This window comes from Phoenix dactylifera, chromosome 8, assembly GCF_051530095.1.
Source record: "Phoenix dactylifera cultivar Ajwa chromosome 8, Ajwa_hap1_PhDact_Kaust_v1.1, whole genome shotgun sequence".
NCBI classification, from domain to species: Eukaryota; Viridiplantae; Streptophyta; class Magnoliopsida; order Arecales; family Arecaceae; genus Phoenix; species Phoenix dactylifera.
The window spans coordinates 18,685,706-18,701,022 of record NC_143197.1 but is presented as its reverse complement, the minus strand read 5'-3'; the positions used below and the strand labels follow the sequence as shown (position 1 = coordinate 18,701,022).

Below are 15,317 nucleotides of genomic sequence, written 5' to 3'. Positions count from 1 at the left end.
TTTAATGCACATATTTTATATTAAAACATGAGAAAATATGTTCCCTTTCATCAGTACATTTTAATAAAGTGTTAAAACTAATTCAAGTTTGATTCTTTTTATTATTATTATTATTGGTTGAGTCTAATGTATGCAGGTCAAGTCAAATTCATTTAGGATAATCTCTGAACCCAAATCTCATGCACCCCACGAATCAGATCCTCTCAGATTTCGATTCAGTCGTCCATTCCAATTCTCTTATTTCTTTTCCAACATTGAGCTCAACAACTAGAGTTGGGCACTGGGCCGGGCCGCTCACGGCCCGGCACGAAGAGGGCCGTGCCTGGCACGGCCCGATAGCTACAGTGCCGGGCCGTGCCTGGCACGGCCCCTTTAAAGGGGCCGTGCCGGGTCACAGGTTACTGGCCCGCGGGCCGAGCCAGGCACGGCCCGCTTCGGGCCTGGGCCGGCATGGCCCGCTCTAGGCCCGCGGGCCAAGCACGGCACGGCCCGCGGGCCAGCCCGGCACGGCCCATCAAGGCCTGGGCCGGGCTGGCCCGCGGGCCTGGCACGGTCCGGGCCTGGGCCCGCCCGGCCCGATAAAAATTAATGCTTCATAAATTTTTTTAATAAATTAATAAATATTGAAAACTAAGGATTTATGAATATAAAGCCACCTTAATGGTGGGGGGTTTGGCATAGACCCCTACCAGTTTATTAATTTAAATCAAAATAGTACATGAAGGGAGGTTTGGACCTTGGTCTGACCTCCAGAATACAATAAGAAAGGGGCCAAAGGGCCGAGGTTTGGACCTTGGTCTGACCTCCAGAATACAATAAAAATGTACAATTATAAAAAATTAAGAAATCTTACTAATCATCAGTGTTTCAGTGAATCAGTATTCACTCTTCAGTCTTCAGTAGTGTTTGTATCATCATCATCAGAGGATGTTGTATTATGTCCACCTTTATCTTGAAGTCTTGCCTCAGCATCCAACCAATCTTTGAAGCAGAGAAGCATCTCCACCGTTTCGCCCGTCATCCTACTTCTCTTTTCGTCAAGAACACGCCGACCTGCACTAAAAGCGGATTCCGATGCTACCGTGGACATCGGCACAGCTAAAATATCGCGTGCAATTGCAGACATAACAGGATATTGATTTCTAACACTCTTCCACCAAGATAATACATCTAGATTCTCTATTTGATTTTCATCATATGCAGACTGAAGATCATTTCGTAAATAAAATTCTAGTTCACTACTTAAAGATGAAGAAGATGAAGATAAACTTGAAGCATGTGTGTGTCTTCTCTGTGCAATGAATGAAAAAATAGATGACGAACGAGAACTACTAGAAGAAGGAATAGAGGTTTGTATTTGTGTTCTAGATCCACGAATTTTTTCATCATATATAGCATAAATATCATAAAGAAGTTGTTTTACCTCATTTTTAGCAGGTTCAGGATCTTTAATCATATTTTCACAGTATGCATCAAGTAAAATTAGCACGCCATTTAATTTAACTCTAGAATCAAATACAGCAGCTAAGTTATGCATAGGACATATCTTGTCCCAATACTCATTCCATTTAGATTTCATTAGGTCAATAATAGGCATTAACATCATCATATCTATGTTCTGCAAATTTTTGACTAATTATATATGCTTGTTGTAAAAATGAACATGAAGTTGGATAATAAATACCAGAAAGAACATTGGTAGCATTATAAAAACTAAGCAAAAAATCTTCCAAAATTTTTCCTTTATTCCAACCAGTTTCAGTCAATGTAAAGCCTAATCCACGATCATTAATATATGCACTTAATAAGTTTCTATATGGGTATGCATTATGTATCATGCTATATGTTGAGTTCCAACGAGTAATTACATCAAGTTTAAATTTTTTAAAACGTTTACCATGATTTATACATAGTTCCTTAAATTCTTGAAGTCTTGATCTTGAAGCATGAATAAAAGAAACTGCATTTCTAATTTTACCAATCACATCTTGAATCATACCCATGCCAGCTTGAACAGAAAGATTTAAGATATGACATGCACATCTAATATGCAATAAATTTCCATCTAACATGGGATGCAATGAGTCTTTTAATAATGCAACAGTAGAATTATTATTAGATGCATTATCAAAAGTAATAGACATAATTTTATCATTAATATTATATGAACATGCAGTTTGATAAATGATATTTGAAATTTGTTGTCCAGAATGTGGAAAATCAAAAGCACAAAAAGCAAGAATACGTTTATTTAATTGCCAATCATTATCAATATAATGAGCACTAATGGCAATAAAACAATTACTACCTACAGATGCTGACCAAATATCAGAAGTTAATGAAATTTTTACATTTAAAGTAGAAAGTGATTCAATTAAACTTTGTTTCATTGCTAAAAAGTTAGTCATAGCTACTCTTCTAAATGTACGCCTACTAGTTCTTTTGTAAGCAGGTTGTAGGTTTAATTGAACATATTCTTCGAAATTAAAAGATTCACATAAACTAAAAGGTAATTCATCCTTAACTATCCATTTTACAAGTGCTTTTCTTTGATTTTCATGATTATATGCAAAATTACCTACAAGTAATCCCCCTTGTATATTAAGGGTACTTTGAGTTTGAGCATGAGAATCATGCATCCTATGACTCTCTTGATGTCTTTTTAAATGCCCTGTTCCCCCACTACTACTACAACTATAAAGTTTGGCACATTTTTTACATTTAGCTTTCCAGACTCCATCAACCATAACTCTATCAAATTCAGTCCATACAGCACTAGTCCTCTTACGAGAAGAGGTTTGATCTTCACTCGGTTCACTAGTTCTAGAGGAACTAGGAACATGGGGTTGGGGATTAGTTTCTTCTCCCTCAGAAACAGGAGGAATGCCAAACTGACTTTCCTCAAAAGATGACATATCTAAATTGATGAATTAAAAAAATAAAAACTAACCACAAAGAGGATTGGAGGAATTGAGTAGAGGGTCGGAGGGCAGAGGCAGAGCCGCAGAGCCGAGATTTTGAGCTTCCTCTTGTGCTCTCAACAGGAGTGACCTTCTCTTCTCAACAGGAACCTCCTCTTGTGTAGCACTTGAACACTTGCTAAATGCAAACTAAAAATTAAATTGCTAGAAGAGCACTTTAGAAGAGAGAAATAATAGTATTAGAGAAGGAGAGAATAGTTGGTTTGGTGTGGTGAGAATGAGGGAGGAAAGGGCTATTTATAGAAGCCCAAAAATTTTTTTTCCCCAAAATACCCCTCAATTCAGCCGTTATTGGACTGTTGGGAGGGGTAAAACCGACTTTTTTCCAAAATAGCCGTTGGAAACGGCTATTTTCCTCACCCCTCACCGTTGCGGGCCGTGCCAGGCACGGCCCGCAACGGCTCCAAACGGGCCGTGCCTGGCACGGCCCGTGGCGTGCCGTGCCCGGCCCGACCCGCCAATAGACGGGCCGGGGGCCGGGCCGGGCTTCCTTTTGCGCCCGCGCCGGGCCGTGCCGGCACGGCCCGTTTCGACCTTGGGCCCGGTGGGCCGGGGCCGGGCCGGCCCGGCACGGCCCGATGCCCAACACTATCAACAACCAATGGCCGGCCCGGCCCGATGCCCAACACTATCAACAACCAACTTCCCTGTTCACACCTTGCCATACTTCCCACGCCCGCATTTTCCATGCATCCGGCCCATCACCTCCTCCCAACCAAATCCAGTGTCTTTCCTCTTCCGAACCAACCCAGCCTCCCTCCGGATCACGACATTCATCCAAAATCAAGTCCTCTGTTTCTCCTCATCCTCTTCTCCGGATCACACCAGTGAATTTTCCGAATCACCCGCGAGCGAGCTCATCTTTCCAACGTCTCCCTCAACTTCTCTTCATCCCACGTCATCATGCAAGTCCCCTTCATTCCATTTCAACTTCCACGTCCTCAGCCGAATCCAAACTCCATCGTCCGCAGAATCCTCCTGCGTCCAGCTCTCAACCACGGATCCAAGATGTTCTTCTAGATTTCCTCCCATTCGGATTAACTCCATCATCCACGGATGAATCCCCTGCATCCCGGAACCGAGTCTTCTCTGCCTTGCTGCGCGTTTGTTCCCAGCAACCCGAGCTTCACGTGCTCACCTCGCCTGTTCCGAGTCCATCCTATGTCCCAAGATAGATCCCCTCCACGGATAAGCTCTCATCTCGCTCAAAATCTTCTTCTGGATTAATCTCCGCTTTCATTCCGTTCGCAAGATACAACTTCCAGATAAGCTTCAAATCCCACGCTCTTCCCGATTGCCTCCCATGATTCTCTACTTTGGATTAACTCCATCATCCACGGGCAGAATAGAGTTATCCTCTCATCTTCTCAAAACAACATCCCATCTCCTCCCACGACCGGTTATTCAGCGATTCATCTTCATCTCGTAAGCCATATCCTCCTTCCGGATCACATATCCCAGCTGCCATCCGAATCCCCTGTTTCTCCGCGACCTCCTCCACGTCCTTCCCAAGCTCATCCTTCCAAGGAATAGAGCCGTCATCCCTTTCGGATTCATCCCAGCATCTTCCGGATCAGCACTCCAGCTTCCTCGGCTTCATCCTCTCGAGCTTCACGGCATCCAAGCTTTTCCTCCCAACTTATGGATCAACTCCATCCTTCCGCATCCAAAGATCCTCTGTTCTCAGCCGTATCCACCATTTTCAAGCCTCCCGCATCTCCATCTCAGCCGTAAGCTCAATCTGACGTCCACGTCCTCGACATCCCCTACAACCAAGGATCAAGCTGACTTCAGCCAACGAATTCCAGCTCCCAGCTCACCGACTTTCACATCCGGATCAGATCATCTCCCCATCTCGATCACGTCCATGGAACAGGAAGCCGTTCCTTGCCCTTATCTTCCCACTCGGAAGATCCTATCCAGAGAGGGAAACGGGAGGGCTGATGAAGGCTATAAAAGGGGGAGGAGACGGATCACATGGCAAGCTCTTCGCAGGCTAAGTTCCCACAGAAATAAAAGGAGGGAGAGAAGTTTGGGTATTGTGGGAATAACTCCCCACGGAAAGAAAAAAAAAATGATGAAGGGAGTTTGATTCTTATTCAGTTCATGTTGGGATTAGTCTGAGAAGGAAGACGAAGAAGGAAGGAACCCAGTCATGATGAAGGCCTTCTGCGACGTTGCTGCTACCCCCAACCATGGAAGGCTGATCTCTTCACTAGGGCAGGATGAAACCCTAAAAAGGGCCAAAGGTTTTGTATTTTTGATTTCTATTCTTGGAGTTATATAAACTTTATTTTGTTCTTAATGAATATTTTATTTCATCTCATATTTAATTTCTGTGATTTTAAGTATGACGTTTATACAACCGTTCTTCATGCTCACTAAGTTAATATAAGATCACCCATGCTTACGAAAGATGCAGTGTCCTGCCAAATTAGTTTAGGGTGGACATTTCATGCCAACCGAAGATAGATGTTCCTAAATTACTTTTGTGAAACTTTATTTGAATGCTTATTACACTTGTAGCCAATTTGCATGTTAATCCAAGAATAAATTAAAATACAATTAATTCTTGTTGCTTTGTTAGTGGTGATTTTTTGCCCTAGGTTTCCTCAAACTGATATCATTTTAATTGCATTTCTTATTAAATTGCTTAGTATAGTATTTTCACAAACTCTTCTTTACAAAGTTTTAAGAAAATAATTGTACCCCAATCCCTGTGGATCGATACTCGTAATCACTATCCTACAAGATACGTGCTATTGCGTGGTCTTTAAAGTTGACTATCAAGAATGCGATCTTGAACATGTTCATACAACTTTTAAATAGACTTTACCCACTCTTCTGCATCTCCACTAAACTATTGAGTATTAGGGAGTGGCACCAAATCCAAAGGACTAATGGGATTTTGTCCATAAACAACCTCAAATGGACTATGACTAGTAGTTTGACTAGTAGACTGATTGTAAGCAAACTCGGCTAGTGCTAGTAAGAGATCTTTTATTGTCGAATGTTTTTTCCCCCAAAACTTCTCAACAAACCGCCCAAACTTCGATTAACAACTTCTATTTGGCTATTTGTTTAGGGATAGCAAGTTGAACTAAATTGAAGATTAGTTCCAAGCTTCCGCCAAATGGTGGGCCAAAAATGACTCATGAACTTGGTATCTTGATCAGGAGTGATTGTCTTTGGAATGCCATTAAACTTGACAATCTCTCAAAAGTAAAGATCAGCCACATGAGAAGCATTAAGAGTTTTACAACAAGGAACAAAATGCGCCATTTTGGAGTAGTGGTCAACAACCACCATGACAGAGTCTTTGTTCCTTTGAGTCTTTGGCAAACCCACAACAAAATCTATGCTAATATCTTCTCATGGTGAATTAGGAACTGGAAGTGGTGTGTGCAACCCTCTATTCTAGCCATGACTCTTGGCAACGTGACAAGTTTGACAATGCTCCAAGTGCCGCATAACATCTCGCTCTATTTTTGGCCAATAAATTTTTTTCTTGATAAGAGCAAGCGTCTTATCTCTTCCAAAGTGACCAGCAAGTCCACCATGAGCTTCAATGATAATAAAATTTCTCAAAAAATAGTTCGGAACACATAACTGGTTGTCCTTAAAGAGATAGCCATCCTATAAGAAAAAGTATTGGTAAGAATCCTTCGAGCACACTTCCCATATCTTTGCAAAGAAATGATCTTCTTTGTATAACTCCTTCATTATTTCAAAGCCCAAAATATTTGCACGTGCAGTGGCAAGCAAGTAATGTCTGCGACTTAAAGAACAGCTACTTGATTTTGAACACCCGCCTTATGCTTTAGAATAAATGAAAATATTGCAAAAACTCACTCCATTTGGCATGTCGGCTATTGAGTTTCTACTGGCTGTTCAAATACTTTAAAAATTCATGATCAAAGAAGAGAATAAATTTCTTGGGAAGGAGATAATGAGTCCAATGGTGCAAAGAGCGAACAATGGCATAAAACTCTTTGTCATAAGTTGAGTACTTCTTCCGAGAATCACTCAACTTTTCACTAAAGATGGCTATAGACTTACCTTCTTAGCTAAGAACAACACCAATACCCATATTTGAAGCTTCATGATCATTCTTGAATACTTTATTGAAATCGGGTAAAATGAGGATTGGAGCTTCAATCACCTTTCTTTTTAGGAGTTCAAAATTCTTCTCAGCTTCACTTGTCCATTTGAATATTCCTCTTTTTAAGTATTCAGTGATAGGAGCAATGATAGTGCTAGATCCTTTGATGAACCGCCAATAGAATGATGCAAGACCTGAAAACTTTGGATATCATGGATTGACCTTGGTGTAGGTGAACTCGTGATTGCTTCAATCTTGATGGGCTCCATCTTTATGCCCCTACTAGAAACAATATAGCCCAAAAATACAAGGCTTTTAGTAAAGAAATGACACTTCTTCAAATTGGCAATAAACTTCTGATCTCTTAGAGTATTGAACACTCATCAAAGATGCTCCAAGTGTCGTTCCTCATGCCTGCTATATACCAAAATATCATCAAAATAGATAACAATAAAATGTCCGATAAATAGTCTAAAGTCATGATTTATAAGCCTCATAAAAATGCTACAAGCATTAGAAAGCCCAAACGGCATAACCATCCATTCATATAGACCATCTTGTGTCTTGAAGGCCATTTTCTATTCGTCTTCTGGCCTCCTTCGAATTTGGTGATAACCGCTTCGCAAATCTATCTTCGAAAAGATAGTGGCACCATGAAGTTGATCAAGAAGATCATCAAGTCGAGGAATAGGAAAGCTGTATTTGACAGTAATCTTGTTCACTGCTCTATTATCAACCACATTGTTCGCCATGTTCCCTCTTTCTTAGGAATAAGAAGAGCAGGGATAGCACATGGGCTTATACTTTCTTTAACCAAGCCTTTAGCCTAGAGTTCTTTTACTTGCTGTTGCAACTCTTCATTCTCCTTAGGACTCATCCTATAGGCCGTCTTGGTAGGAATGACAACACCAAGTTCTAGATCAATGCAATGCTGAATATCTCTTATGAGAGGAAGACTAGGTGGAATATCCTCTGGAATGACATCAAGAAACTCAGGAAGAAAAGGCTGGAAAATTGGGGGTGGCTCATTCATTTCTTCGTTTTCTTGGAACACCACAAAAGCGCAAGCTTCAGTAGCACACTCCAACACGTTCTCAAGCTCACATTTTGAAAGTAAATTACTTTTCTTTCCTTGGTCTGGTTTGGAAAATTTCTCTAATCGAAGAGGACCCAAGATTATCTTAACTCCATCTTTCACAAAAGAATAAGTATTTCTGAACCCATCAATAATGGCTCTTCTATTATACTGCTATGGTGTACCCAAAAGTAGATGGCATGCATCCATAGGCACAACATCTCATAACACTTCATCCTTATCATTCTTTCCAATAGAAAATTGAACAAGACATCACTTATTGACTTTCACCTCGTTCCCTTTGTGAAACCATGTAAGCTTGTAAGGTTAAGGATGCGACTCCATCTTTAGTTTCAAATTCTCCACCATATCATTTGCCACAACATTTTCACAGCTCCCTCTATCGATAATAACTTCACAAACTTTGTCATGAGAAGTACATCTCGTGTAAAAGATGTTGGTGTGGAGCCACTCATCTTCATCTTTATGGTCAACGCTCAAACTTCGTTGAACAATAAGTGATTCTCTATTATCAGCATAAGTGACTCCTTTCTTTTCTTCAACAAAAGTCACAATTCTGCAATTTGGATGATCAGAGGCAATATGGCCAATTCATTGGTACTTGAAACATTTGCGAGCATCGGCAATTGGACGACTTGAACGATCTCCTGCTTCTTTCTTTGAAAACTTACAATTTGTAGCCTTACCTCCAGAAATTTGTTTAGAGGTTGCAAGACTCCCTCGGTTGGAAGGTCCCTCTTTTGTCATAAACTATTAGCTTCTTCCACAAGCCTCCTTAAGTTTCTTCTCCACCTTTAGTGCTAACTTGACAACATCAGCATAAGTCCAATATGGTTGTAGTTGGACAACATTCTCGATTTCCGTCTACAGTCCACCAAAATAGCGAGCGATAATCTGCTCCTCTAGCTCGGCAACATCACATTTCGTAGAAGAAATGGTCTTGAGACATGTTAATTTCTTGTACTTATATTGTATATTATTTTATTATTTTATTCTTGTAATTTTATTACAAGACAGTGTTTTAATCATTCCTTGTCCTCTTTAATTTCAGTTGTTTGAAATTTATATGGTGGATTCAGTGAAATTTCTTAGAATTTTGATGAGGTTTTCTTTGCTATTCTTTTGTTTTTCTCTGCAATTCATGATATGCTTTCAGCGACCTTGAGGTGAAACATGCTAAAATTTGGAGTTGAAATTCTAGTCTTTGCTGCTGTTTGATAGTTGCAATCCTGTGGGTTCAGGACACTTTGAATCTTGATGTTTAGGGCCTGATTGATTTTATCTCTGAATTTATTTGGTAGAGTCTAGTTTGTTTCAACCAGATCATTGAATAGATTGCTTTAAGCTTCAGTGTTGTAGAGGACCAGAATTTGTTTGGGCTTGCAGTTGGTGGATGGAACTACTTATCATGTCCTTGTATTATTTTATTTATTTTTATTTTTTAAATCTATTGAACTGTTCTACGTACGAAGTCAAAATCAGCAGCCGGATTCATTTGTGAGGTGATCGAGTTTTGATTAGTACATTTTCAGTTATTTAGTATTTGAAGTGGCTATAAACATGGTGAAAAGGTTTGATAAGAATGACTGGTGTGAACATTTTGCAAGGGTTTAATAAGAATGGTTTTGATCTTTGATTTTTTTATAAAATTGTATTACTTTAAAATGGAGTTGATGTTATAATTTAAGGGAATATGTATATAATTGTCTTACATTTTGCCTAGTGTGTTGAAAATTTTAGCTCTGAATTTCTCGGTGTGATATTAGCAATTGTTGGAACAATATCCATCACTTGCTGCTTCCTTGTTAATGATACCTTTCTGACAAAAAAAATGGTAGATCTACCAAATTGTTAGCTGACAATAGCTTTTCATAATCCTCCATAAATTAAGGAATATATGATGATAGTGGCTGCTTGAATAAATAATCTAAATTGTTTAATTTGTAGTGCAGTGCTTTGAGTTTATAGCTAATGCGGATTTAAGGTCTTTGAGCTTTTGTTATGACTTGATTAGTATTTTAGCTTGACTTAGATGAATTTAATGAGTGAATATGAATGATTATCGGCTTAAAGTTAGCATCTTTTGCAAGAAATAAGAATCAATTATCTGTACTAAAACATGGATTTTATTTGGTTTTGGATGCATAATGTGAATTTGATATATGTCTGAGATCCTTAGCTTCATGTACATCAAAACAAGATATTCTAAGGATTGAATTCGAAATTTAAATTTCAGCAAGACAAGATTACTACAGGATTCAACAGTTTTAGTAGTTTTAGTTGAAATTAGAGAAAAATCATTATCATTATAAGAAATCAAAAAGTATTAGAAAAATAAATTACAGGATCTCAATGTTAGAGCCATCTGATAATTTTTTGTGTGGTCACCAACTCAGGCCATTATATTATCTAATATAAAAGTGTCATAAAAATTTGTCGAAGGATATGTACTATGTTAGTGCTTTAGCAACATTCAATGCTAGGCATGGTATATATTGTGCTAGTGCCTGGCTGGTACACCATTAAGTCATGATACTTCGATTATTGTTCTAAAGAAAGTAAGAAATGATAAAAATTGCAGAAACAGATGACACTGGCCAACTAGTTTTTGGCTAGAGATTTGAAACAAACCCCAGTTTTGGATCTGTTCTGGCTAGAACTAATTGTTTGATTTGGTTTGGAGTGTTGGACAAAATTTTAAAATTAAAGAGATGCATGTGATTAACTTCTTATGAGGAGTAAGTTAAAATTGAATTGAACCAAACTCTGAACTAGGGAAGCCTCTTGTTGTACTGTTTCCAAGTTTTTCCCTTTATTCAGACGCACTTCATGTTGTTTGAGGAAATGTTAGATTTAGAGTGAACTTGAATAGCATCTGGTTATTTCTGTAAGGAAAAAATGCTTTGTAAGCATTCTCATGAGAGTAGTACTTTTAGTCAGTGATGGAAGTTTAACAGTATTCACTCCATCCCTTTGCAGGTCTAACTGATAAGAAAGTAAAGCATTGTTTGTCTATTCTCTTCAACTAGCAACTGTCAAGAGTTCATGTCTGATCTCGACGTCCAGCTCCCCACTTCATTTGGTATTTTAACAGATGACAGTTGAGTATAAGTGTGGATCTTTCTGTAACAAGCTGTTGATACACCTGTTGATCTTTTGGGTGTAGATCCATTTGCTGAAGCAAATGCTGAGGACTCTGATGCTGGTGCAAAGGAGTATGTCCATGTGCGCATACAGCAGCGGAATGGCAGGAAGTGTCTGACCACTGTGCAGGGATTGAAAAAAGAGTTCAGCTGTAACAAGATTTTGAAGGATCTCAAGAAGGAGTTCTGCTGCAATGGTACTGTTGTCCAGGACCCTGAGCTGGGCCAGGTACTATATTGCTATGTGTAGTCGACTGCTGTGATATGTGAATATTTATCTTGTATATGCATCCGTAAGCTTGTGAATGGATAAACTTGTGTATTTTTTCTCGTCATTTATAGGTTATTCAACTTCAAGGTGATCAGCGGAAGAATGTTGCTACTTTTCTAGTTCAGGTACAACAACTTATTACCAAGGTTTCTCGGTTAGAGTTGATCTGTGTTGGTGAGATTAGAAAGAAAAAAGAGCCCCTTGTGCATGAACTTGTAGACTATAGTACCAATATGGAGATTGTACTTAAGAAGTTGGCCTTTACTTTTTCCTTCTCATGTTGAGGGCCTGCTTGAATGCCCAAGTCCCATATTCCCGTGTGAAAAATGAGATTTGGAGGTGAAAGAAAAGTTTCGGGGATTGGGGGGACGTGTTCGAGTTGCAACAAAACTGAGATATTTGGAATGGCAGAAATAAAAATTTTAGATTGATCTAGCATCCCAGCAAGAAGGTAGTTGAACAATTCACCAAAAAAAGAAGGTTGTTGAACAAAGGGATTAGGGGATCAACCAGTTCTTCCCAATTATTTCTTCTCAGTATGTAACAACCCAAGATCTCACTCAAAATGGCTAGCCGGAAGTTACTAATTGGGTTCATTGATCCTGTATAAATACCCAAGATCTACCCAGTGAATAACCGATGTGGGACTAAACACACGCCTGCACGGGTCCTCACATACTCTTCCTGTTCAAGTTCTGACGTCTTCGTCAGGCTAAGGGTTCAAATCCATTCAAATCTAATTACAAACACCACGATCGGCTCATGGTTAGTTCTAATGGATTCGTGCTGCAGTGTCCTTTAGTCCACATAGATTATGAGCCGAGTCTACTCTGATACCATTTGTAACAACCTAGGATCTTACCCAAAATGGCTTGTAACAACCCAGGACCTCACCCAAAATAGCTAGCCGGAAGGTATTATTTGGGTTCCTTGATCCTGTATAAGTACCCAAGATCTATCCAGCAAATAACCGATGTGGGACTAAACACATGCCCGCACGGGTCCTCACATGGCTAGCCAGAAGTTTTGGATTTCTTGATTCTGTATAAATACCCAAGATCTATTTAGCGAATAACCGATGTAGGACTAAACACACGCCCGCACGGGTCCTCACACAGCATCTCTCACTTCTGTGACACAGTGGATAAGCATCCCAATATGGGATTTGCAATGTGCACACAAATGAATGCACTGGCATTGGCATCCAAATAGCTCGTTTATGCTTACACAAACATCCAAACAGAATGCATGAGTATACATGCACTTATAAACATGCATTTCTCATTGGCATGAAGGCAATTGCTGATCTTGGGAAATGTTAGGACATTGAAAGAGGGTTTAGCACAAGAAGAGTTGATCTTTTATCTGTCGAAGCATCACGGTGTCTAACCTTTTTTTATTTTGTTGCAGGCTGGCATCGTTAAGAAGGAACATATCAAGATTCATGGCTTCGGAGTAACTACATATTTATCTAACTACATATTAGGTTATTGGTCTGCAGGTTTTAAAGGGACTAATGTTATTGGCAAGCTAGTAAAGTTGATTATATAACATGTTTGTAGGTTTTAGGGGATATCCCGGTCAAATGACCTGCTTCTTCTACGTCCTCTTCTGTAATAAGAGAATATTCCCTTTCCTTGCTTTTGCTTTAACTTTCAGTTGTTCATTTACTTACTCGGGATTTATCGACGTTCAGATCTGCAGTTCTGGGTTATAATGAAAGGGGTTCGCATCTTGATACATTTGCTCCTTTGGATCTTTATAGTTGTGAGGCATCCATTGTTTTCCTTTTAGTTGCTTCGAGACGCTGTACCTGTGCGTGTTTTATTATGGGGATTGGTGAGCATGCAACTGATGGTGCTTCTTGCAGCAGTAAATATGAAGTTAGACTTTATGTGATACACCAAAATATTCAGTTGCTGATATGGAATATTGCCCTGGATTTCTGACCTGTTTTACGCGGAATTTTGTTAAATTTTTTGGGCATCTGTGAGCGGCAGAAAGTGAGAACCTCTGTGCTTGGAGTTTGTTTGCTTTGTCTGCTCAGTTTGGCTCATGAAGCTTCTTAAGAATATACTCTTTGGAGTATTTTCAAGCTCAAGGTCAAGCTTGATGCTGGATGTATTATTGAGAAGGAGCTTTGTCAAGCTGTGTCAATACAATTAAACAGGATTTGAATTAGTCCTCTGCGATCTTGTTGGACCACTGATGACAGTAAAGGAATGATCTATTGGAGTGGAATCAAATTCAGTCTAGTCTGACGGTGGGTGGTTCAGAAGGCTTAATAATAGAGATCGTATAAGAATATATAGTTGCTCTGATGATAGGAGATGGAATTCTTAACAAGGGGAGGCCAAGCAGGATGGTTTAGGTCAGAGGAGAAGGGACCATTGCAGAAGCTAGTTTGGTAGCTGAGGTCGGATTGAATTTTGACCCTGAAGTGCTTAAGATGATTTTGGTCATAACGTCAGCATGCCAATAAAGATTTCCCATGATTTATATCTGTAAGATCATCAGAATACCCGAAAAGCCAAACGAACCAATCAGCCCTGTTCGGTAGGATCCGAGATTTCTGCTAAGCTCTAAGTCTGAAATACCGACCACCTTTTCTTCAGAAAGCTATTAGTTTAAAGATTCAAACATATTAGCTTGATTTAATTACTACTTATGCTCTCCATCACAAGAGGGAGCGGAACAAAGGCAGCTCGCTTAACAGTGTGATCAGTTCTGACGTTAAGATTTATCCTCTCCTTTGGTGGAGTATAGTTGCAACTTGAGATGCATGTTGCTCCTTTCCTACACTTGGCCCTTAGGTGGCCTTCCTAGCCTTACCTAAATTGGACACTAGACAGAGCAAAGAGTAAATGAAAGAGAGAGAGCTCTCTTAACTAACATCTCTTCTATAAAGCCTGGGGAGAAGAATTTGTAACTGGATCTATCAAGAAGACTGGATTTACAAGGAGTCACTACAACATCTTGATGACAATATCGAGCCCACTAGATTTTTTTCTTGGTAGCCAACCCTAGAGATTTCTCCGGGAGCATACTTTAGAGATAAAAAGACTGAGCCCACTCAAATTTCTCTAGGTAGCCAACTACAAAGATACCACCGGAAGCATACTCCGGAGATGAGAAGACCAAGCCCACTCGGATTTTCTTTAGGTAGCCAACTCCAGAAATGCCTCGGAGAGGATACTCTAGAGATGAGAAGACCGAGCCCACATGGATTTTCTCTAGGTGGCCAACTCCAGAGATGCATTCGGGAGCATACTCTGAAGATAAGAAGACCGAGCCTACTCGAATTTTCTTTGGGTAGCCAACCATAGAGATGCCTTCAGGAGCATACTCCAGAGATGAGAAGATCGAGCTTACTCAGATTTTCTCTAGGTAGCTAACCCCAGAGATGCCTCCGGGAGCATACTCTGGAGATGAGAAGATCGAACACGTATGGATTTTTTTTAGGTAGCCAACCCTAGAGATGCCTGTACGAGCATACTCCAGAGATGAGAAGATTGAGCCCACTCGAATTTCTTCTAGGAGCCAACCCTAGGGATGCCTCAGAAAGCATACTCCAGAGATGAGAAGACCGGCCATCGCGCCGAATGTTCGAAGAGTCAACCGACCTCTTTAGGTTGATAATGGCCCAAGCAGGAGAACCAAATGTCGTGCCAAAGGCTTAGTATGCCAACTGACCTTCTTTGGTAAATAATGGCCCAAGCAAGAG

At 40.0% G+C, this 15,317-nt stretch overlaps 1 protein-coding gene across 3 annotated transcripts; it reads left to right on the top strand.

Moving 5' to 3' along the window:
• Positions 1-6,290: 6,290 nt before the first annotated feature.
• Positions 6,291-13,229, top strand: LOC103721650 (protein translation factor SUI1 homolog 2-like). 3 transcript variants are annotated; one of them, XM_088702969.2, is made up of 4 exons: positions 6,291-11,261; positions 11,346-11,551; positions 11,665-11,718; positions 13,004-13,229. In XM_088702969.2, the coding sequence occupies exons 1-4, from the start codon at positions 11,225-11,227 to the stop codon at positions 13,142-13,144; spliced, it is 438 nt and encodes a 145-aa protein (XP_088559095.1). In that variant the 5' UTR covers positions 6,291-11,224; the 3' UTR covers positions 13,145-13,229. The 3 variants fall into 3 exon arrangements, with proteins under 3 accessions (XP_088559095.1, XP_088559094.1, XP_088559096.1); XM_088702968.2 differs by lacking the exon at positions 13,004-13,229 and having other exon boundaries at positions 6,298-11,261; positions 11,665-12,989; XM_088702970.2 differs by lacking the exon at positions 11,665-11,718 and having other exon boundaries at positions 6,299-11,261.
• Positions 13,230-15,317: the final 2,088 nt, after the last annotated feature.

Coding starts and splice junctions, on each gene's coding strand:
- LOC103721650 (XM_088702968.2), top strand. CDS start 11,225: ATGTCTGATCTCGACGTCCAGCTCCCCACTTCATTTG. Junction 11,262..11,345: donor CCAGCTCCCCACTTCATTTG/GTATTTTAACAG, acceptor TTTTGGGTGTAG/ATCCATTTGCTGAAGCAAAT. Junction 11,552..11,664: donor AGGACCCTGAGCTGGGCCAG/GTACTATATTGC, acceptor CGTCATTTATAG/GTTATTCAACTTCAAGGTGA.